At 30.8% G+C, this 24,094-nt stretch overlaps 2 protein-coding genes across 6 annotated transcripts; both read left to right on the top strand.

Annotated features, from left to right (window-relative positions):
* Nucleotides 1-9,327: 9,327 nt before the first annotated feature.
* On the top strand, nt 9,328-12,762 carry LOC107610326 (receptor-like protein EIX2). 3 transcript variants are annotated; one of them, XM_088496883.1, is made up of 3 exons: nt 9,328-9,475; nt 9,689-12,229; nt 12,447-12,762. In XM_088496883.1, the coding sequence occupies exons 1-2, from the start codon at nt 9,456-9,458 to the stop codon at nt 12,210-12,212; spliced, it is 2,544 nt and encodes an 847-aa protein (XP_088353009.1). In that variant the 5' UTR covers nt 9,328-9,455; the 3' UTR covers nt 12,213-12,229; nt 12,447-12,762. The 3 variants fall into 3 exon arrangements, with proteins under 3 accessions (XP_088353009.1, XP_088353010.1, XP_016167875.1); XM_088496884.1 differs by having other exon boundaries at nt 9,449-9,589; XM_016312389.2 differs by lacking the exon at nt 9,328-9,475 and having other exon boundaries at nt 9,596-12,229.
* Nucleotides 12,763-13,571: 809 nt separating this feature from the next.
* LOC107613151 (receptor-like protein EIX1) lies at nt 13,572-17,046 on the top strand. Of its 3 annotated transcripts, XM_088496886.1 has the most exons (4): nt 13,577-13,831; nt 13,931-14,160; nt 14,297-16,465; nt 16,692-17,046. In XM_088496886.1, the coding sequence occupies exons 2-3, from the start codon at nt 14,150-14,152 to the stop codon at nt 16,446-16,448; spliced, it is 2,163 nt and encodes a 720-aa protein (XP_088353012.1). In that variant the 5' UTR covers nt 13,577-13,831; nt 13,931-14,149; the 3' UTR covers nt 16,449-16,465; nt 16,692-17,046. The 3 variants fall into 3 exon arrangements, with proteins under 3 accessions (XP_020964092.1, XP_088353012.1, XP_088353011.1); XM_088496885.1 differs by having other exon boundaries at nt 13,578-15,618; nt 15,898-16,465; XM_021108433.2 differs by having other exon boundaries at nt 13,572-16,465.
* Nucleotides 17,047-24,094: the final 7,048 nt, after the last annotated feature.

Consider the following 24,094-nt stretch of genomic DNA (forward strand, 5'->3'; position numbering starts at 1 on the left):
ATCTTTAAATATTTTTTTAAAATATTCGTAATTTTTAAAAACTAAAAATATATAAATATAATTTTTTATTTATCAATGCAAATACAAACCGAAGTGTTTGTAATTTGAAAAAATACAAACACCGCTCTAAAATTTTTTATCAAAATTAAGCCTTATTATATATTTAATTAGAAGTTAAATTATAATATTTTACATTTTTATAATCTTATGAATATAGATATTTTGTAATTTAATTTAATACAAATATAAAAATTTGTTATATACTTATATAGTAACCATATACTGGTAATTAAATTCATTAAAGTCATATTTAAAAGAAAAATTAAAACTAAAAGATAGAATTTAAAAGATAAAAATTAAAAATAAAAATTAAATTAAATCTGTGTATTATATTTAATATAAAATATATTGAATTGAGTTATTTTTTAATATTATTTTCGGTTAAAATTGTGTCTCTAAATTAAAATATTTAACTTACTAAACACAATATTTAATTTCAGTATCTCAATCTAAGTCTAAGAAAACAAACGTAATTTAAAAAAATAGGGAAAAAAAAATCTAAACTTTCGGGATCCTTAATCTGTAATAATTAATAAATACTGGCATTGTTGACACTTGACAGCCAGGAAATCATGATTAGTTTTAAGACTTAAAGTAAAACGGTGTATTATTTGACGTTTTCTTTTGTAAACATTAGAGATTAGTGACTCTCAGCCGCTGCAAACTTGGCACCTTTTAGCACGTTAATAATAATTCAATATTTTTTCGTGTTTATTCCATGTCCACCCTATTTACCCGTTCATGTTTTACCATCTTTTTTGTTACACCAATGCATGTCAAACAAAAAAAAATAGTGAAAAGTAAAAATGTTTCGCCATTTTAGTGATTTTACAGTTAATATGTTTTTCAATAATGTCAAAATATAAATGACTAACCAAATTAAAGCATAAAACTAAATGTAATGATATATAATTGTACTGTTGTAATGTAATAATAAATATAATACTTATCGAATGATTTACCAATTTGGATTGTGAGGTGGTAATATTAATTGAGAGAAATTAAAAGGAGATAAATTGCGTTTCAAAACATAATGCAACTAAATAAACGCATTTAAAAAATTGTAAAAATTCAGGTACAGTCGACCTCACGTAAAATTGATAATTGAGAGTTGTTAGATGATTTGACCGATTTGACTAAATTTTTATCTAATGGCTTTTAGTTATCAACTTCACGTGAAGTCGACTGCACTTGAGTTTCCACCTTAAAAAATACACAACTTAATCAAAAGTGTGTCAGGACTCAGGAGAAGGGGTGTGAATTAACAAATACATTGTGGCAGTGGTCTTCTTGAGCCCAGTAACGGTCTTAATTGATTATTTTAAGCCAAGCATGCATGTTAACAAAATGTTTATGCATTTTAAAATTGACGCCGTTATAATTAGCTTTTTGCATGAAATTAACATCAGAAACATATTATTATTATTTGTTGCTATTGAAATTGACGTTCTCTGTTCACCAAAAGAAAAAAAAAAATTGACGTCCTAAGCTAAATTGCATTTTGTTGTTAAGTTTTTTTCTTAAATTGTATAGTATATAGTAGTTCCATATATATAAAATTGTAGTTGAATATTAAAAAAAGAAAGTTGAATGGTCTCAAGTAGTTGGTATGCCTTGTCTTACATATTATATTCCTTCATGATTAGTCTGTACTGCAATATAACGAGCGACTGAGTAAAATTTCTCATATTGGAATAAAATATTTGTTAGTATTATAAAATTATTCATCTCAAAAATTAAAACAGATAAAAGAAATTAATATTAATAGTTATATTTTCTATGAAAAAGTCTAAAGAGTCAGTATTTTTATTAAAATTTGGTCAATATTTAACGAGAAAAAAAAATGAGTAATTTCACACATTGAATAAAATCTTACACTATTAAAAATACTAATGATAGCTAATTAATGACTATAAAAACTCTAATATTATATCATAAAACTACTCATCTTATAAATTTAAGCTAATAAGAGAATACAATATTAATAGTTATATATCTAACAAAATTTATAAACTTTTTTGAGTATTAATTTTTGTTTGAATTGAAAATAAAAATGAAACAAGTAAGAGTATTTTGTTAGGACATAGAATAAAGAAGGGAGCAGCGAGTAGTCCGAGAATGTAACGGTAAAGGCTGAGACAGGTGGTCCGGTGTGATGGACCGAAACATAATATAGATCCGAACCAGACCCCACAGCCATCAGCCTATGGCCCCAACCTAGTACAGTCACTATCACCTCTCTCACCCACACCATTTGCTTGCCACCTGTCACTTTCATCTTCTTTCCTTCCTTTTTTTAATTAGAAGAATGTTATTTCAATAGTGTAGTGTTAATGAAATATTTGTACACACTATTTAAAATAACTATCCGGGTACTAGAGATAATAAACATCTCATCCCAAAAGTTTAAGTTAATTTTGGGATTTATCAAGAATCAAATTCTTGACTTTTCGAATTTAGAGCTCTGATACTATGTCATGATACCACTCATCCCAAGAGCTTCAACGAATGAAAAAAGATAACACTAATGATTATATCTCTAATACTGAATCGGACATCTATAAACCTCTAATGTACACATTGTACAAATATTCCATTGGCTCCCTATACTTTCTCAATTAGTAAAGTATCCTCTCATGTTTTAACTTTCTAACTTTCTTTTCGCGCACCACAACAACAGACACAAGCATGCGCATTATCACAACCATTTCTTTTGTCTCACCACCCATCACGTGATACCTATATATATATACATATGTATATAGCAATATAGCATTGTACCTAATTAGCTCATCAACGAGACATACATTAATTCTCTTATTAGTTGTTGAATCTCCAGCTTTTGATGTTGATCCAAGCCTTTGCAACATTCAACACCAACATTATTATGATTTATGAATAACTATTTTTCATTTACTATGAAGTAATAATGAAATGAATCAGTTTGTCACGAGGCCAATCATTTTGTTTAGCAGTCTTTCCTTTTAGAGCGATTGAAGAGTTGGGAAAAAGAACAGTGCATGAGTTGGTTATAAGGTAATTGCAATTTACCCGCTCCAACATGAATCAGAGCTATGCAGCAAAATGACACAAAGCTGAAGCAAGCCGAAAGGGAGAATCCTAAAAAGGGCATTGATGTACCTCCAACAATGTCACAACCCTTATTTATTACATTGTAAACACTTAATGCAGTTAGCTCTATTTACACAAAGAATAATACCACTCTTAACTCCGAAAAAAGGACAATGCTATTTCTAACCTCTATAAAAAATATTAAAAAACTTTCAAGTGTACTGATACACTAATATTTTAGTAATTTTTAACTGTTGATTATATTTATAAAAAAAAAGTAAAAATTCAAATACAGTTGATTTCATGAGGGGTTAATAGCTGTTGATAGCTGAGAGTTATTAGATGAAAATTTAGTCAAATCATTTAACGACTTTCAGTTATCAACTTCATGTAAAATTGACTGCATCTGAGTTTCTACCTTATAAAAAATATATAATATATATAATTAAGATCAACAATTAAAATTTACTAAAATACCACTTAACCAGTATACTTAAAAACTTTTTAAAAATATTTTTACTAGTATTAAATTTTATTTGGTAAATTTTTTCTTTTTTAAAAACAATTTATAAAAATTAACTTTTAAAAAATTATTGTAGTATTTATATTTAGTAAATTAAATTAAAAATTACTTTTACCTCTACTGAAATCGAATCCTTCAAATTTAATATTCCTTGTCCCTTCTCAACAAATTTAGCCATCCGATTTGCTTAATAACAATTAAAAGAAATTAACTCTATATTAAAGAAAAACGCAAACATTCTAATAACGATGCATAACACATCATTTTCATCCATATATATAAAAAAAAAGTGAAAACTTAGGTGCAGTCGATAGATAAAAGTCGTTAGATGAAAATTTAATCAAATCATCTAACGACTTTCTGTTATCAACTTCACGTAAAATCGACTGCACCTGAATTTTCACCGAGTGTATGAAAAAAAAAAGAAGAATTATTATATATAATGATAATAATGGAAGGGGATGGAATTGATTGTTGCATTGTGTAGGGAAGGCAGAGAATAGGGGGGAATAGGAAGCATAGCAAGTACCAAGGAGGGTTGTTGTGTCAATGGGGGCATTCAACCGATTCTTTTCCTTTTGTCATAATTATTTTTAGGTCCATACACGGAAATGGAAGAAAACAACGAGATTTGGTTTCCCATTTGGTTGTCCATTTTAAACGTCATGGGGAGTTCTGCTTCTCTGCTTCTCCCCACTTCACTACTCTCCCATGTGACTCTTGTTTCACCTTCTCTAAACAACTCCTCTCTTCTCCACCTTTTTTATCCCTCCCTTGTTACTCTTCACACTATATAAATCCACAACTATATATATATGTCAACAAATAAAGTATTTGCTGATCATATATATACTTGTATTTGGGGCACATTTAGTCAATCAAACCATGCTGGTGGCCCATATCTATGCTCCTATCCTCTTCCTGCTTAGTGACACCATCCATTAATAATTTGTTTACTTGCAAGACTGACGGATCCAAAAATAAATAAATAAAATACACATTATTTATTTGTTTTTTGTTGGGAATACTGAAGAGGGAAGAATCTATTTTCTCCTTTATCTTCTGTTGTAAGTTGTAACTGGCAAAGGTAAGGTATGGTGTGGGAATCTCTCTATTTCTCTTTTTTTATTATCTCTATATTGGATTTAAATTTTATAAATTTTGAATTTTATTTTAAAAGATAAAGCGCTATTTATTTTATAAGGAAGACTAAGAGAAAACACGAAAAAGAAAGTATTTAATAATAAGAAATCTCACTTTATTCTCTAAAATAAAAATTTAAAATTTAGAAGATCAAAATTCCTCCGTACTATAGTCTACACTGTATTATTTAAAATTTAAAAGATCAAAATTCCTCCGTACTATAGTCTACACTGTACTCACTCTATACTAGGGCCAATAATACAATTTCAATGCATGTGTATGTGGATTCCATTACTACCATATATAATATGCTAGAAATTAAAATTAGAGTGAATACTTCACCCTCTGACAATTACTTCTAAAAGGATAATGAGGTCTCAAAAAAATACTTAATTCGGTCTCTGATCTTTTTTTTTGATCGATTAGTTTTTGTGCTAAAAAAATAACATTGATTTTATTTTGGCACAAGAACCTCGTTGTCCTTTCGAAATAATTATCCGGAATCGAGTTAGATTTTTTTTTTAAGGATCTCATTGTCTTTCAAAATAAATATACTACTATATATTAAACTTAGTGATTTTCACAAAATTTGTGGGAAACTGCATCTGCACAAAATTCAAGCCTTGTAGTTGTAGATAGCGAGCGAGGGACATTGATTTGATTTGGTGTGTATTGTGTCATTGTTTGCTTCGGTTATTACCAGAGATTAATTATAACTGCTTAGATTCTCCGCATGATTCGACTGTTTTGTCCATCACAGTTAGCTCACTATTTCATAGTATTCAAATACTGTTTAGCTATCTCTTTCAAAAGTTAATTCTAGCATTACCCACCCTTGCGTCAATTGATACAAATTAGAAGTTACCTTTACAAATTAAAAAATTGAACCCAATCATATGCTTACTAATTTATACACACAATATTGAATTTCTAGTTTCGTCTTTTTTAGCGTCTGAACAAAATATTTCCTTGAAGAAGCATTTTAAGTAGAATCAAAGTATCATATTTTTGGTGCAATTTAATTAACGAATAAATAGTCAAATCAGTTTCTGAATTTTTTAATTAAATTCGTGTTTAAATATTTTAAATTAGTCATTTTATCTTTTTATTGTTAACAACGTCAAAATTTATTGATATAACATATTAAAGTGATACCACAACACACACTTAGTAGTCCTAATTGACGACTAACATGATAAATTTATTAAATTAGATCAAACCAACTCCAAATTGAGAGATTCAAATGCCTCAAGTTCTTCTCTAAATTAGATTTTAATTTGATCTAATTTCATAAATTTATTATGTTAGTAGTCAATCAAGACTCCTAGGCTGCGTTTGTTTCTGAAAACAGAATATGACATGACACTAAAAACAGGACAAGACAAGATATTGATAAACAGATATACAAATTTTGTGTTATTGTATTCTGTTTGGTGATAAACTAGAATAAATTATGAAAATCTAATTTATTCTCATTTTTTTCATTCAAAAAATTTGAGATGAAAAATATAATAATAAAAAATATAATTATGAAAAATTAACAAAAATGATGAAAGAAAAAATGAAAAATAAGTTGTGTCCATTGTTAGTGTCTTCGTGTCCTTCCTGTCAGGATGGATACAAAATACACTAATTCAGTGTTTCTTGACACATCGTCTCTGTCCATATCTCTTCTGTCAAACACGATTTTGTATCTCTGTGTCCCTGTCTCAGTGTCCTGTCTCTGTAAACAAACGCAGCCCTATATATTAGTGTGTTATAATATTACATAATGTGTTGCCTGGACAAATTTCAACACCATCAACAAAAAAAATGATAGAAGGATTAATATGATTAATTTAAAATATTTGAAGGACAAATTTAATTAAAAAAAATCTTATGAAAACTAATTTAAAAAATAAGTAATTTTTTAGAAATAAATTTGACCATTTACTTTTAATTATAGATACTTATAATTCTAAACCAACTCAAAATCTCTAAATTATAATTAATAAAAAGAATAAAAAGGACAGAATATTTGTCCTGGTGTAATTATAAAGATTAAAACAATGATAGGCTTTGGTATGGGTAGGTAGGTTGCATGCGCTATACCTATACATATAAAGAGAGAATCATATCATGAAATACATAGAGAATCCCTGGCCTTATGTATTCTAGTTCCAAAAGAGATTATTCTAAGTCTTGCTGGAATCAAGCGATTTTTTGAGGGAAAAGAAAAGGAAAAGGCAAAGTCAAATGAGTAGTATGTAGTATAAAAGAATTTTGAGGTGTCAGAATAAGGAGAGGTTGTTTTTCAACTCTGGCATATCTCTTTTCCACTTCCAATGCTCAAAGTTCCAAATTAAACTACAAACAACACTGAGCTGTACAGATATTATAATCTAATTAGCGACAAAATTTAATTAAAACACATATAGATATTGTACTTTATTTAATTATTTGAAGGTTGAAGTTGGGGAGTGCCTGGCCATGTACCTACCTTGCTAGCTAGCAACAAATTGACCACACAATAGAAGGATCTTTGTATTTTTGTCCATTACAATGAAACAGTGATTTCCTTAATTAAAACACTTAGCTATCCAAATTAACCACTAAACTTTGGTTTTAACTTTTTATTATTATCTTTCCTCGTGATATGTTGAAGGCAAAACAAGAAGCTTATTAATTTAGGATATGCAGGCAACTTGTACAAAGATTATGTCTTTATGGACAAATCTTTTGTAGATTTTAATAAAGAATTTAGTTTTTATGCACTGACAGCATCGTGCACAATAATATACTGATGTAACGTTATGTGATTGAGGGTCAGTTTGGTTAAATTTTTTAAATAAGTTCTTTTGAAAAAAGAGCTTAAAATATAAGAACTTTTATTAATAATAACTTTTAAATAAGTTATTTTGTCATTTGTGTTTGAAAAATTATTATAGAAGTCTTTGTTTTAAAGTTGTGTATTAAATAAGAGTGATAAAATAGCTTTTGAAAATAGAAAAAATTATATTTTTTTACTTCTTCAAAAACTCTTAAATAACTTTTTAAAAAGTTAAAAATTTATCTAAAAAATTGTACTAAACACTATTAATATAACTTTTTATAAGTTAAAAGCTAAAAAAGTAGCTTTTGGAATTTTTCAAATGGACCCTGAATACATGTGTAAAAAACTAAAAATGTTTTATGCTGACAATGCATTAATAATATGAATATGTGCTAAAATATTGACACCTATTAATAATTATTTATAAATTAATTTTTAACAAGGTGGAAACTTAGGTGAAGTCGACTTCACGTGAAGTTGATACCTGAGAGCCGTTAGATAATTTTACTGATTTGACTAAATTTTCATCCAACAGCTCTCAGGTATCAACTTCACCTGAGTTTTTACCTTTTAACAAAATTATTTAAAATATACTTTAAATATAATTGAAGAATATATAAAAATGCGTTTAGTTTGTCTTTTTGTTTATATAAAATTTTAAAAATAGAAGATATAGAAAATAAAAATAGAGTCTAAATGTTTTTGCTAGTATTATGGTGGTCCCATGGAGAGAGGCTTTACAGCAAGCTGCATAGCTGCCACGATATTATGATATCTCTCTCCAGTCTCCAGCAGCCAGCAGTGCAGTGCAGTGCAGGCCTCTAGCTCCTTCCTACCACTTTGGATTCTTGTGGTTCGAACCGATTATATTATTCAAATATTCTTCATTATAATGTTGTTAGTAAAAGACACTTGTTACAAGCAATAAAATAATTGCAACACCATGCTCGTCCGGCTTTCTCTTTGTCAATAAGGATTCTCTGCATTGTCTTCATCATCACATAAGCTGTAACATTTTTCAGCTTTTAATTACAAGACAACATACAAGATTAGTAACCTCATCAATTGTCACAGCACGTTCTGGCGTTTTAAAATTATATGTAAATCTAGAAGATGTTTGATAAGCTATAAGTTACAATGCAATTAGTCATTGATTACTCATGCAGAGATGCTTTAACTTGCTAAATAAAACACCAGTAGCTTAATAGTATTTTTCAGACAGTTTTTTAGAAGTTCAATAACGAGTCATAATCAGTTGTTCATGCAAAGTGAAGACCCACTTTAATACATCTCAGAATTTTCTTATCACAAAATGTGTTAGCTATATAATTTTGGTTGTCCACGTATCTCCCAACTCAATAGATTAACGACTAATCCGTCGCAGATCTGAGTTCCACCTTCTTAGTATAAAGAAATTGGGCTTGTATTGGTTCAAATCTAAGAAAAAAAAAAAACAAATGTTGGTCTTCTAGAATTAAAGAGTGCTTTGCTTTTTATTTTTTGGGAATGCATCTCGTTTTATTACTCGCAGTTTACAAAACAAAGTGTGAGTTACTCTTTTTTTTTTGGTTTTAAACTACTTTTGGACGGGCCTAACTTTTTTAGTTGGTGAGGAAGGAGAATGCAATTCAATGAAGAAGGTTTCTGTAAAAGCCCAATACAATAAGAGCCCAACATGATAATACTATCTCCTTTACTTTACAGTTTACACCTATCATCTTGTTCCTGTGAGTAACAAAGAAGTTATCATCCATAATGAATGGCGCTCACTAGAGGAAGAAACTTTCCACGGCTTCTGGAGGAATACACAAGTCAGTCAAGTGTCCCTAAAATTCCACATCCATAATGGCTTTCCAACCACAAGAGTAAGAGATATGATTCATTTGGTCTTGCATGAATGGCACCTATCGTAATCGTAATCTTGCTATATATACATAGCTTAACAAAGATGCGAGATATGAACCATAATTATAATTCAGGTTTTCTTTCTTTAATTAATCAATGGATAGCAATAATACACTTTGGAAGAGGAAATATGTGTTTGCAATGATGCTTAGCACATTATGCATGATATGCAGTTGTTGCAACGAGAGAGATAAAGAAATCCTGTTGAAGTTCAAAGAAGGAGTCACTGACCCATCGGGACTCCTATCTTCATGGAAGCAGGAGCAGGATTGCTGCCAGTGGAAGGGAGTCAGATGCCACAACATCACTGCCAGAGTCATACACCTCACTCTCTCGTGTGATTATTATGATGTTGCAGAAGTTCTAGTAGATGATGATTATTATTTGCAGAAATGCCTTACAGGTGACATCAATCTCTCTCTATTGGATATGGAATACTTACAATCTTTGGATTTGAGTTTCAATGACTTTACAACTATCTCATCTGATTCCACTGTCAACTCTTCAACTCTCAATTATATTGATCTATCATACAACGAATACCTTTCTCTCAAGAGTCTTGAGTGGCTCTCTCGCATTCCCTCCTTGGAATACATACACCTCATTAACATTAATCTTCGCATGGAAACTAACTGGCTCCACTGGATGACGGTGCTTCCATCACTGGTGGAGCTCTCCTTAGACAGCTGTAAACTTGAAGACATAAGTCCATCTCTTGAATATGCTAATTTTAGCACATCACTCCAGTATATTGAACTTGCCGATAATTATTTTCACTCAGAGTTGCCTAAATGGATATTCAATCTTAGTTCTCATGTCCTTGAGATTGACCTTTCAAGTAATTATTTTATGGGTCAGCTACCAAATATGTTGCCAAATCTTCATTCTTTGACTAGCCTTAAATTGTATGATAATTACTTAAATGGTTCAATTCCAGATTGGATAGGCCAACTTCAGTATCTTACCTCATTTGATATTAGTGACAACTATTTTTCTGGATTTTTTCCTACAAATTTGGGAAATTTGTCATCCCTAGACACCTTGGCGGCATTCGGAAATCTCTTCGCAGGGGTTGTGTCTGAAAGAAATTTTGCAAAACTGAAAAATTTGAAATTCTTGTCTTTGGAATCACCATACATCACCTTTGATTTTGATCCCCTCTGGATACCACCTTTCCAACTTGACAAGCTGTACCTTGGCCGACTGCACCCTACACTTCCTCAATGGGTATATACACAGACATCTCTCTATTTTCTCATCATTGAAAACTCAGAGTTCTTGCTTGAAGCTGCTGACAATAACAACAACTTTTGGAGATTTACATCCACAATTCAGCATCTCAAATTGTACAACAACACAATAGAAGGGGACTTATCTGAAGTGTTGCTGAACTCCAGCATCATAGAGCTGATATCAAATAATTTCAAAGGTGGTCTACCTCGACTTTCATCCAATGTTGTTTTCTTCAAACTATACAACAGTTCTCTATCAGGGTCCATGTCACATTTCTTGTGCCACAGCAAGAAAAGCAACAATAAATTGCAGTACTTGGACATCTCTAATAATAATTTATATAGAGGACTAACAGACTGTTGGATGAATTGGAAGTCGCTGGTTCATGTTAATCTGGGAGGCAACAATCTTAGTGGCAACATACCCCCATCAATGGCCTTATTGTCAAATATCACATCACTTCATCTGCATGAAAATAATTTGTCTGGGGACATATCATCTTCATCACTTCAGTATTGCCACTCCCTGTCCATCCTTAATGTCCGCGAGAATAGCTTCTCTGGAAACATACCAAAGTGGATGCCGCAGAGTATAAGGATTCTCCAGTTAAGGTCCAACAAATTCATTGGTAACCTTCCCTCACAGATATGTCAAATGCCTTTCCTCATTGTTTTGGATATTGCATATAACAGAATCTCAGGACATATACCCAAATGTCTAAACAACATCACATCCTTTGTTGACATGCATTATTCAACCAGTTGGATTTTCTATAAATTCTTTGATGGAAGGACTCTCTATATATACAGTGACAACCTTATATTGCTTGTAAAAGGTCAACAATCGAATTATGAGTTGAGTCTGAAGCTGATGCGCATGGTTGATCTTTCAAGTAATAATTTGACAGGAACAATGTCTCCACAACTGTTCAGCCTCTCTCAGTTGCATTTCTTGAACCTATCCCATAACAGGCTAACAGGAACCATACCAAAAGAGGTTGGAAACATGAGACAACTGGAGTCTCTTGATTTATCCAAAAATGAACTCACGGGAGGGATTCCTGAGAGCCTGTCTAGTTTGTCTTTCCTCAATAACTTGAACCTGTCATTCAATAACTTGAGCGGCCAAATCCCATCAGGGACCCAACTTCAGAGCTTCAGTGAGCTTAGCTATATTGGAAATGCTGATCTTTGTGGACCTCCCCTTCCCAAAAACTGCTCAAATCATGATGATGGCACAAAGACTTCGGGTGAGAATGATGATGATGATGATGATGATGATGAATCTGAGTTTCGGAACTGCCTCTATATGGGCTTAGGAGTTGGCTTTGCTGTAGGCTTTTGGGGAGTTTGTGGTGCCATTTTCTTCAGTCGCAAGTGCAGACATGCTTACTTCAGATTTCTGTATGACTTGAGAGACCGATTTTATGTCCTGCTGCTCACAAATCTCAACTCCTTTCACTGATATCCAATTCTCTGCAGGTAACCTCTTAACTATGGCATAACTATATATACTTTGTATTTTAGTATTTTCTTACCATCTAACATACATATTTAAAAGGTAAAATGTTTTGAGTTTTATTTTCTGTTATATATGGACATGCACCCTTTCGAATCAATTATATTTATTTCTTGGATTAACTTCCACAAATGACTTGAATGGGTAGAGATTTAAAAAAAAAAATTCTTATCTTTGCAGGTTTTTTTGAAGAACATAATACATAAAATCTCATCAGCTGCACCTGCCATAAAGATCCAGCAGATACTTCATGCAGTGTATTGCGCTTACAGTATCACTAGCTAATCATTGAATCCCAATGTCACTTTTATATTCTAAAATAAAGCTTAGATATAGTTTCTTGGTTTTGATGCAGAATATTATTTCTCTAATCATTTGTGTAATGTTACTTACTGGTATGTGATGCATTAATTATATATATAGTAGGTCACAAGGATTTGTTTCTAGTGTGATGGTTCTACATAGATATTCCAAGTGATGATTGTTTTCTTATTAATAGTTTGTGCTTTGCTATAAGCTACTGCTTTGTGTGTACAAGATAATAAGTTAACAACTAAGAAGGAAATAGTATCTCTTAATTTCACACCAGCTAAATGACAGGAAATGAAGAGTTAATATTGTTTGAATGTATGTATAATAATTTATCAACTCAGTAAAAGTGTTGCAATTTGCAAAGCACTCCTTAATAAATTCTCATGGTTCAATATTCACTTATATTTATCTTTAGTTATCTCAATCAACTCTTGCAAATTTGGATTATTTCAATCAACTCTTATTTAATTCTATATAAAATGTTAGTAATAAAATTAAAAATTTTTAAGAATAATTTTGACAAAAATTGAAAATATTAAGGATAAAATTAAATAAATAAAAAATGTTAGGATAAAATTAAATGAAATTAAATATTAAAAATGTTTTTAAAAAAATCACAAAAGTTAAAGACAAAAAATATACTTTTATTTATTTGTTTATTTTTATTAGGATAAAAGTGAGACCCACTTTAATACATCTAAGAATTTTCTTATCACAAAATGTGTTACATATATATAATGCTAGAGGCCTAGAATTAAAGAGTGCTTTGCTTTACATTTTTTGGGAATGCATCTCATTTTATTACTTGCAGTGTACAAAATAATGGGTGATTTACTCTCTGTTGTTTTAAACTACTTTTGATCAAGTCACCAAAAAAAAGACTACTTTTGGACGGGCCTAACTATTTAATGAAGAAGCTTTCTGTAAAAGTCCAATACAACAAGAGCCCAACATGAGAATACTATCTCCTTTACTTTACAGTTTACACCTATCATCCTGTGCTGAGTAACAAAGAAGTTATCATCCATAATGAATGGTGCTCACTAGAGGAAGAAACTTTCCACAGCTGATGGAGGAATACACAAGTCAGTCAAGTGTCCCTAAAATTCCACATCTATAATGACTTTCCAACCACAAGAGTAAGAGATATGATTCAGTTGGTCTTGCATGAATGGCACCTATCGTAATCGTACTCTTGCTATATATACATAGCTTAACAAAGAAGCGAGATATGAACCCTAATTATAATTCAGGTTTGCTTTCTTTAATTAATCAATGGATAGCAATAATATACTTTGGAAGAAGCAATATGTGTTTGCAATGATGTTGAGCACATTATGCATGATATCCAGTTGTTGCGACGTGAGAGATAAAGAAATCCTGTTGAAGTTCAAAGAAGGAGTCACTGACCCATCGGGACTCCTATCTTCATGGAAGCAGGAGCAGGATTGCTGCCAGTGGAAGGGAGTCAGATGCCACAACATCACTGCCAGAGTCATAAATCTCACTCTCTCGTGTGATTATTATGATCCTGTAGAACTTGTAGAACATGATGATTATTATTTGCAGAAATGCCTTACAGGTGACATCAATCTCTCTCTATTGGATATGGAATACTTACAATCTTTGGATTTGAGTTTCAATGACTTTACAACTATCTCATCTGATTCCACTCTCAACTCTTCAACTCTCAATTACATTGATCTATCATACAACAGATACCTTTCTATCAAGAGTCTTGAGTGGCTCTCTCGCATTCCCTCCTTGGAATACATAGACCTCAGTAACATTGATCTTCACATGCAAACTAACTGGCTTCACTTTGTGACGGTGCTTCCATCATTGGTGGAGCTCCACTTAGAGGGCTGTAACCTTGAAAGCATAAGTCCATCTCTAGGCTATGCTAATTTTAGCGCATCACTCCAGGTTATTGTTCTTTCCGGTAATTCTTTTCACTCGGAGTTGCCTAAATGGATATTCAATCTTAGTTCTCAGGTCCATCAGATTGACCTTTCAAGTAATCATTTTATGGGTCAGCTACCAAATACGTTGCCAAATCTTCATTCTTTGATTAGCCTTCAATTGCATGATAATTACTTAAATGGCTCAATTCCAGATTGGATAGGCCAACTTCACTATCTCACCACATTTGAAATTGATAACAACCATTTTTCTGGATTTTTTCCTACAAATTTGGGAAATTTGTCATCCCTAGACACCTTGGCGGCATTCGGAAATCTCTTCACAGGGGTTGTGTCTGAAAGAAATTTTGCAAAACTGAAAAATTTGAAATTCTTGTCTTTGGAATCACCATACATCACCTTTGATTTTGATCCCCTCTGGATACCACCTTTCCAACTTGACAAGCTGTACATTGGACCACTGCACCCTACACTTCCTCAATGGTTATATACACAGACATCTCTCTATTCTCTCATCATTGAAAACTCAGAGTTCTTGCTTGAAGCTGCTGACAATAACAAGAAGTTTTGGAGATTTACATCCACAATTCAGCATCTAGATTTCTACAACACCACAATAGAAGGGGACTTGTCAGAAGTGGTGCTGAATTCCAGCATCATAGAGCTGACATCAAATAATTTCAAAGGTGGTCTACCTCGACTTTCATCCAATGTTGTTTTCTTCCAACTATACAACAGTTCTCTATCAGGGTCCATCTCTCATCTTTTGTGCCACAGCAAGAAAAGCAACAAGAAATTGCAGTACTTGGACATCTCTGATAATAATTTATCTGGAGGGCTAACAGACTGTTGGATGAATTGGAAGTCGCTGGTTTATGTTAATCTGGGAGGCAACAATCTTAGTGGCAGCATACCCCCTTCAATGGCTTTATTGTCGAATCTCACATCACTGCATCTGCATGAAAATAATTTGTCTGGGGACATATCTTCTTCATCACTTCAGTATTGCCGCTCCCTGTCCATTCTTAATGTCCGCCAGAATAGCTTCTCTGGAAACATACCAAAGTGGATGCCGCAGAGTATAAGGATTCTCCAGTTAAGGTCCAACCAATTCATTGGTAACATTCCCACACAGATATGTCAAATGCCTTTCCTCATTGTTTTGGATATTGCATATAACAAAATCTCAGGACATATACCCAAATGTCTAAACAACATCACATCCTTTGTTAACATGCATTATTCAACCAGTTGGATTTTCTATGAATTCTTTGATGGAAAGGCTTTCTTTATATACATTGACGACCTTATATTGCTTGTAAAAGGTCAACAATCGAATTATTATAAAAACCTGAAGCTGATGCGCATGGTTGATCTTTCAAGTAATAATCTGACAGGAACAATGTCTCCACAACTGTTCAGCCTCCCTCAGTTGCATTTCTTGAACCTATCCCATAACAGGCTAACAGGAACCATACCAAAAGAGATTGGAAACATGACACAACTGGAGTCTCTTGATTTATCCAAAAATGAACTCACGGGACAGATTCCTGAGAGTATATCCAGTTTGTCTTTCCTCGATAACTTGAACCTGTCATTCAATAACTTGAGCGGCCAAATCCCATCAGGGACCCAACTTCAGAGCTTCAGTGAGCTTAGCTATATTGGGAATGCTGATCTTTGTGGACCTCCCCTTCCCAAAAACTGCTCAAATCATGGCAATGACACAAAAGCTTTGGGTGAGAATGATGATGATGGTGATGAATCAGATTTTCTGAGCAGCCTCTATGTGGGCTTAGGAGTTGGCTTTGCTGTAGGCTTTTGGGGAGTTTGTGGTGCCATTTTCTTCAGTTGCAAGTGCAGACATGCTGCTTACTTCAGATTTCTGTATGACTTGAGAGACCGATTTTATGTCCTGCTGCTCACAAATCTCAACTCCTTTCACTGATATCCAATTCTCTGCAGGTAACCTCTTAATTACGGCATAACTAAATATATACTCTCTATTTTATTATTTTTGTTACCATCTAACATACATATTTAAAAGGTCAAATGTTTTGAGTTTTATTTTCTGTTATATATGGACGTGCACTCTTAGGAACCAATATATTTATTTCTTGGATAAAGTTGCACAAATGAGTTGAATGGGTAGAGATTAGAAACAAAGAAGTTTAATTTCTTATCTTTGCAGGTTCTTTTGAGAAAACATAATACATCAAGATCTCATCAGCTGCACTTACCAAAAAGATCCAGGAGACTTGTGCTATTTTAGCATGTATCAAGTGTATTGTCAGTATCACTAGTTTATTAATGTATCCCAATGTCACTTTTATATCATAAGGAGAAAGTAGCGTAGATATAGTTTCTTAGTTTGGATGTGATGCATTAATAACTAGGATTTATTTCTAGTGTGCTTGTTCTACATAGAGTCATAGACATGCCAAGTGAAGATGTTTTCTTACAAATAGTTTGTGCTTTGCCATAAGCTACTACTGTGTGTACTAGATAATAACTAATAAGGAAATAAAGGGTTAATATTGTTTGAATGTATGTATAATAAATTATTAATTCAGTAAAAGTGCTGCAAACTACTCCTTAATAAATTTTCATGGTTCAATATTCATCTTTTCGTTTTTTCTTTTGGTTTTACACAACACATACTCACACACATTACTATAAGTTTTATATTCCACTTCTTGAATTTAAGTGTTTAACCGGCTAATTTTTTTTTATATTGTTTAAATATATGTGTAATACATTGCTATTGGAAGATTAGGTGTTTTTTTTATATGGTGTTTTACTCAAATCGGACGGTCCGATTTGTTTGAAGAAAAAAGTAAACTACAAATCGGAGAGTCCGATTTGTTTGAAAAAAAAAAGCACTACAAATTGCATGGTCCGTTTTGTATTTTTTATTTTTTTATTTTTTAAAATAAAAATCGGACGGTCCGATTTTAACATTAAAAATTTTTTTATTTTCGAAATCACAAATAGGACGGTCCGATTTGTGATTGTTTGGGAAAAAAATAAAACAAATCTGAGGTACCGATTTGTAGCTCCTATAGCAAAGTTAAACACTTCTCTTCTCACATCATTGGGAAATACACTCTTCTCTCTCACACGAAAAACAAAAAGTGGTGTTTAACCTAGGATTCGAACTGTGCAGCTTTTTTAGCCGCCAACAAATTCTCAACTATGCCATTACCTCAGCTTTTTTAACCACATCAACTGTCACAACACATTCTGGCGATTTAAAATTATATGTAAATCTAGATCTAGAACATGTTTGATAAGCTATAAGTTACGATGCAATTAGTCATTGATTACTCATGCAGAGAAGCTCTTTAACTTGCTAAATAAAACACCGGTAGCTTAATAGTATTTTTCAGACAGTTTTTTAAAAGTTCAATAACGATTCAACTATCTCATCTAATTCCACTGTGAACTCTTCAACTCTCAATTACATGGATCTATCAGTCAACTTAAACCTTTTTATTCACAGCCTTGAGTGGCTCTCTCGCATTTCCTCCTTGGAATATATAAACCTTGGTTACACTAATCTTTACATGGAAACTAACTGGCTTCATTGGATGACGGCGCTCCCATCATTGGTGGAGCTGTACTTATACAGCTGTAAACTTGAAGACATAAGTCCATCTCTTGTATATGCTAATTTTAGCACATCACTCCAGCTTATTTCTCTTCCAAGTAATTCTTTTCACTCAGAGTTGCAATACTGAAAAATTTGAAATTCTTGTCTTTGGGATCACCAATCATCACCTTTGATTTTGATCTCCAATGGATACCACCTTTCCAACTTGAGAAGCTGTCCCTTGGACGACTGCACCCTACACTTCCTCAATGGATATATACACAGACATCTCTCTATTTTCTCATCATTGAAAACTCAGAGTTCTTGCTTGAAGCTGCTGACAATAACAACAACTTTTGGAGATTTACATCCACAATTCAGCATCTAGATTTGTACAACAACACAATAGAAGGGGACTTGTCAGAAGTGTTGCTGAACTCCAGCATCATAGAGCTGGCATCAAATAAAATAGAGGAGTGCTAGGGGCCAGCAGAATTTGTGATGTTTAGCCATCAATTAGCCATCATCAATATTTTTAATGGTATGAGATGATAACCAATGATGTAGGATTAATCATTTTTCTTTTGATGGTTAAGTGCTGGCCAGATTTTAACAAAAGTGCTGGTCCCTAGACTTTCTCAATAAAATAAAATTTGATCATCTAATATTTAGTATTAGTTTAACTAGTGTATGAACCCGTGCTCATCACGTAAAAATTTATAAAAATAAAAAAATGATATGCTTCGATATTTATAACAAAAATCTAAAATAATTATTATTTTAAGAAATTTATAAAATTATTATTAAAATCAAAGTTTAACTTAAAAAAATGAGTAATAATTATTTTATATTTTTTAAAGTAAAATAATTATACACTGATACATAATTTAAAATAAAATTAAAATATTTACATTAGAATACTATTTTTTCAAATACTTTTCTATAAACAACATTGATGATTGAATTTGCAGATATTTCTACGTGATTCATAAGTAAAACTTTTAAACCTCTCTTACTCTTAACTCTTGAAAGTGGTACATATAGTTGGCCATGTGTAAAAACTGGTTTGGACAAGTACAATCCAACATGAGATAAAGTTTGTCCCTGAGACTTATCAATTGTCATGGCAAATGATACTATTATGGAAACTGTCTTCGTTGGAATCTAACTGGGACGGTTTCATTTATTGGTACCATATTCATTCTTGGAAAATCAAAGCAATATGACCAACATTGTTACCCGTTAAGACTTCACATTCTATGACATGATTTTCAAGCTTCCTAATTTGTAGCCTTGTACCATTACAAAGACCACTGGATTGGTCAATATTCCTCAGTAACATCACTGGAACACCAACCTTGAGTATTAATTTATGTGAAGGCAAACCAAAGCAATTTATGCTATTCAGTAATTAAGGACCATAGAGATCTAGTTGACTCTCCATATCCCTTCATCCATACAAATGGAATCCGAACTAAGATATAATTTTTTTCCTCCAGGAATGATAGCCATAAGATGGTTGTTAACCTCTTCAACGATGTCTAGTGTGGAAGCCAGTATAGTTCTTGCTTTTAAAAGAATGTAATTTACATTCTTTTGTAAATTACATCCACAACGTTACCCTTAATTTCTGTCCACCCCTATAAGAAATAGCAATGCTTGTAGAGTAAAGAGAGGCACAAAATTTCAAAATAAGATTTTAAAACAAAAGCCACTATCAAAAAGATATTAAGTATTATTCAAGATCATCAAGTTCTATGGTGATATAACTTGATGGCTTTCCATCCCATGTGAACTCGACCAAATTAACCCTAGAGGCAAGCTGACCTATCACATCTACAAAATAAAGGCACCAATCTTTCCATTAACAAAACACTATTTGCTCAAATTTTTCTCCAAAAAATGACATTTTTTTTCAAAGTTTCATCCATGTTGAAATTAGATTTTTTTAACTTTTTTAAAAATAAAAATATAAAAGACTGTGTTAATAAATAGTTAGAACCTAAAAATTGAAGTTCCTGAAAAAAAATATAGGTTAGTACTTGTTACCTTTAAGGATATTAATTCTTTAGTTTATATATATATATATATATATATATATATATATATATATGAAATTATATTTCCTTAATAAAAATTTTTAATACATAATTTAAATAAAAATAAGACATTAATTTTTAAAGTATTATTTAATTGTTATAAGACATTATAAAGATAATATATAAAATGTTATAAATTTTTTTATTAAACAAAATTTAAATGAAATAATATTTAATTGAGTTAGAAATTATATTATTTCTTAATATAAAATTATAGGAATAGAATAATTGTTACAGGAAGGAAATAATAAAAAATTATTCCTTAATATAATTTTTTAATGAAACAAATTTTAAAAATAAGACATGCTCCGTCACAATATATTATATTATATTATGTAAAAATTTTCAATCAATTCAAAAGATACAAAATTAACATTCACGACAAAAATCCAAAATAAAGTCAAACTCCTTTTCATGGGTAATAACTAATTTTTACGGTTAGACTCTATAAACTCTTGGGGTGTATATTTAGTTATTAAAAGATAAAAAGAGAATCAAATTTCACTTAAATAAATTTCACAAAAATTATACGAATCTATAATACTTGAAACTTGAGAGGAATAGCAACAACCATTACTTAAATCCATATCTGTCCACTATATACTCATAATAAAAAAGACAGCAAATGGTGCAAAATAATATATAGGATTAAAAAATTAGACCTCAAAGAATTAAACAACACATGCATTATAGATTAATCTAACAATGTATTTATCAACTAAATAACCATCTTCTTTAGACTCTGCATGAATTTTTTTGAACGGAACAAAATTGAATACATTCGATGGAATTGAAGAATCTTGTATCGGACGCACAATCGTGTCCCTCTTGAAGTGGATTCTAAATTTGTGTCTAGTAGACTTAAACTTAATGGTATTCAAAGCAACTTCAAAATTAGTGACCATGTACATGTTGCCCTCAGCGAGTAGGCCCTCGAAGATAGGAACAAATATGTCTTTAGCAGTACATTGAATTGTATCCCCCTGAATGCATTAATTTTATAGAGTCATAGATAAATAAGGTTTATTGTTCAGTCATTACCAAAATAAATCTCAAATGCAAAGAGAATATTTTACCTCTTCATCAAGGACAACCATCTCAATAGGTATCTTCATCCCAGATTTTACAAAGAAACGGTCCAAAGTCTAATGACACGTACTTTTAGCTTCCACACCTTATGTGCGACCAGAATTGATACACTTGATGAGATCATACCTAATAATAAAGGACCTCATATTTAGTGAAAGATAAAAAAAATATTGTGAAACAATTCACATGGCACATGAAAACTCACCTAGCTGCCATTGCTACCTGCCACTACAAAATTACTCAAATATTATGAATTTCAGTATAGATAAAGAGTAAGTGTGGTGATCACCTATGCTATACTTATAGAGAGTCACAGCATTGCTCAGCCCCAGTATTGGTAAAGATTGCAAGAATCTTTACATTTCTATCAAAATCCAACTAAAAAAAAAAGAAAAATTTTTTATATATAGCACCAGTTTTTTGTTTCTTAATCTGATATAATTCCCAAAAGATTTGTTAACAGTACCTTTAATATGACCAAAGATTGTGTTGATCTCAGCAAGCCATTTGTCTCTTTCACCCTGCATCCGTTCTATAAGCATTTTTCTTTTATGATCCTCAGTTAATTGCTTCATGTGCTTGACCTTCAGCCTATAATAGTAGATAATTCTATCTCAACACGATCTCTCTCAATCTGACGCTGCGGTGGTTGCGAACTTGCGATTTGGGGAGCTAGGGTTCTTCTTTCAATATCAAAATTTCACGTCAATTTCAGAGAGGAGAAGCGAGGAGTGTGGAAGTGGGACTGGGTTACAGGTTACAGGCTTAAGCCGTTGGAGATTCAGTTTTTTTTTTTTTAAGTCAAAACGGCACCGTTTGGAGGAGTTATTAACAAACCAGAAATTTAAAAAAAAAACGGGCCAGTTCCAACAGTTTATCAATTAACTACAGATTTAACCGATTTTATAATAAGTTTTTTTTGTTAGATGGTTTATTTATAACATCTTTTAAGCCGTTTTTAAATTTTATAAAATTATTTATAATAATTACAAAAAGTGTTTATAATAAAAAAATTTAAAATTTTATAAAAATATAATATTTAAAATTGTTAGTAAAATCTTAGTTGTACTCTGTTTTAATAAATAATAATAATGATATTAGTATTTTATATAACAATCTATACAAAAAAATTTAAATTTCATACAATATTTTTTGTTTATTTTTAATAGTTCATAAATACAAAAAAAATATTGTACGGAATTTAAATTATTTTTGTGATAATTTTTATATACAATACCCATATCATTATAATTATTCAGAAGTTGCATGTAATTTGAACCTTATGAATTCAATTTACTACGTATTTGCCTAAATCGAATTTATTCAATTCTATTTATATAGATATACAAATTCGATTTATTTAATTTAATTTATTTTTGTATGTGGTATGATTTGATTGAAAGAGCAATAATTTATGTTGTTTCGTAAATTCTTCTATAATTTTATTCAACATCAATAAAATTAACGTTAATTCATATAGTATATAAATAAATTTAATTAGAATAAATAATAATTTATTTATTTTATTTTAGACTTTATAATTGAAAATACTAATGCACTAATATAACGAATTATAATTAATGTAGTATAATTAATTAAGTAATATAAATTATAATAAATTATATTAATTATATTAATATTTAAATATCTAATCAAATCAATTAGTTGATATAATTAAGTCAGTGAAATAAATTGTATTGAATGAATTAAAACAATTAAATCGGAAAACACTCTCCGAAACATGCTACGTCAGCTTCATCATTAAGTGCAGACATCCGATTTTTATATAATAGAATAGATTAAAATTTTATATTATTTTTAATTATTTCATCAATATAATTATATAAATAACAAAATTTTATTAATTTTTTATTAAAATAATATAATATCTATAAAATAATATCGACTTCATTTTATAAACTAATTTTAATTTTAAATTTATTTATTTATTTTTTGAAAATATCTACATGTAAATGGTCTCTCTGTAGACATGATACATAACAGAGCACAATAGCATCGTTTGATTCATGTAGCCGACCCCACTTAATAGGACAAGACTTTGTTGTTGTTGTTGTTGTAATTCATTTTTTGAAAATATTAAATGATATTCTATAAACATCGAATTGGAGATGCTCTTACTGGTATGTGATCTGTGATCCATTAATTATATATATAGGTCACAAGGATATAATTCTAGTGTGATGGTTCTACATAGATATTCCAAGTGACGATGTTTTCTTACTAATAGTTTACGCCTTTCTATAGGGCATAGGCTACTGCTTTGTGTGCGTACAAGATAATAAGAAAATAAAGAGTTAACAATGTTTGAATATGTATAGTAATTTATCAACTCGGTAAAAGTGTTGCAATTTGCAGAACACTCCTTAAAAAATTCTCATGGTTCAATATTATATTCATCTTACATCTATCTTTAGTTATCTCAATAAATTCCTGTGCTATTTTTTTTTCTTTTTTCTTTTTGGATAAAGTATGTTTTTTATTGTTAACGTTTGTAATTTTTAAAAAAAATATTTTTAACATTTAGTTTCAATTAATTTTGTTTCTAACTTTATTAGTATCAAAATTATCCTTAAACACTAATTTCATATAAAATATTAGAGACAAAATTAAATAAATTAAAAACGTTAAAAACAAAATTGAATAAAATTAACCATTAAAAATATTTTTAAAAAAATGTTAAAGGAGAAAAACTATAATTTTTAAGACAAATCACATGGTAGGAGAAATTAGAGAGAGATCATAGGATGAGAAGATATCACATCTAACTCTTAAAATCTTAAAGTAAGATATTAC

Source organism: Arachis ipaensis, chromosome B8, assembly GCF_059453495.1.
Source record: "Arachis ipaensis isolate K30076 ecotype BB chromosome B8, ASM5945349v1, whole genome shotgun sequence".
Classification (NCBI taxonomy): domain Eukaryota; kingdom Viridiplantae; phylum Streptophyta; class Magnoliopsida; order Fabales; family Fabaceae; genus Arachis; species Arachis ipaensis.

Bases quoted from the DNA above. Each gene is read 5' to 3' on its own strand.
- LOC107610326 (XM_016312389.2), top strand. From the start codon at position 9,612: ATGGATAGCAATAATACACTTTGGAAGAGGAAATATGTGTTTGCAATG.
- LOC107613151 (XM_021108433.2), top strand. From the start codon at position 13,854: ATGGATAGCAATAATATACTTTGGAAGAAGCAATATGTGTTTGCAATG.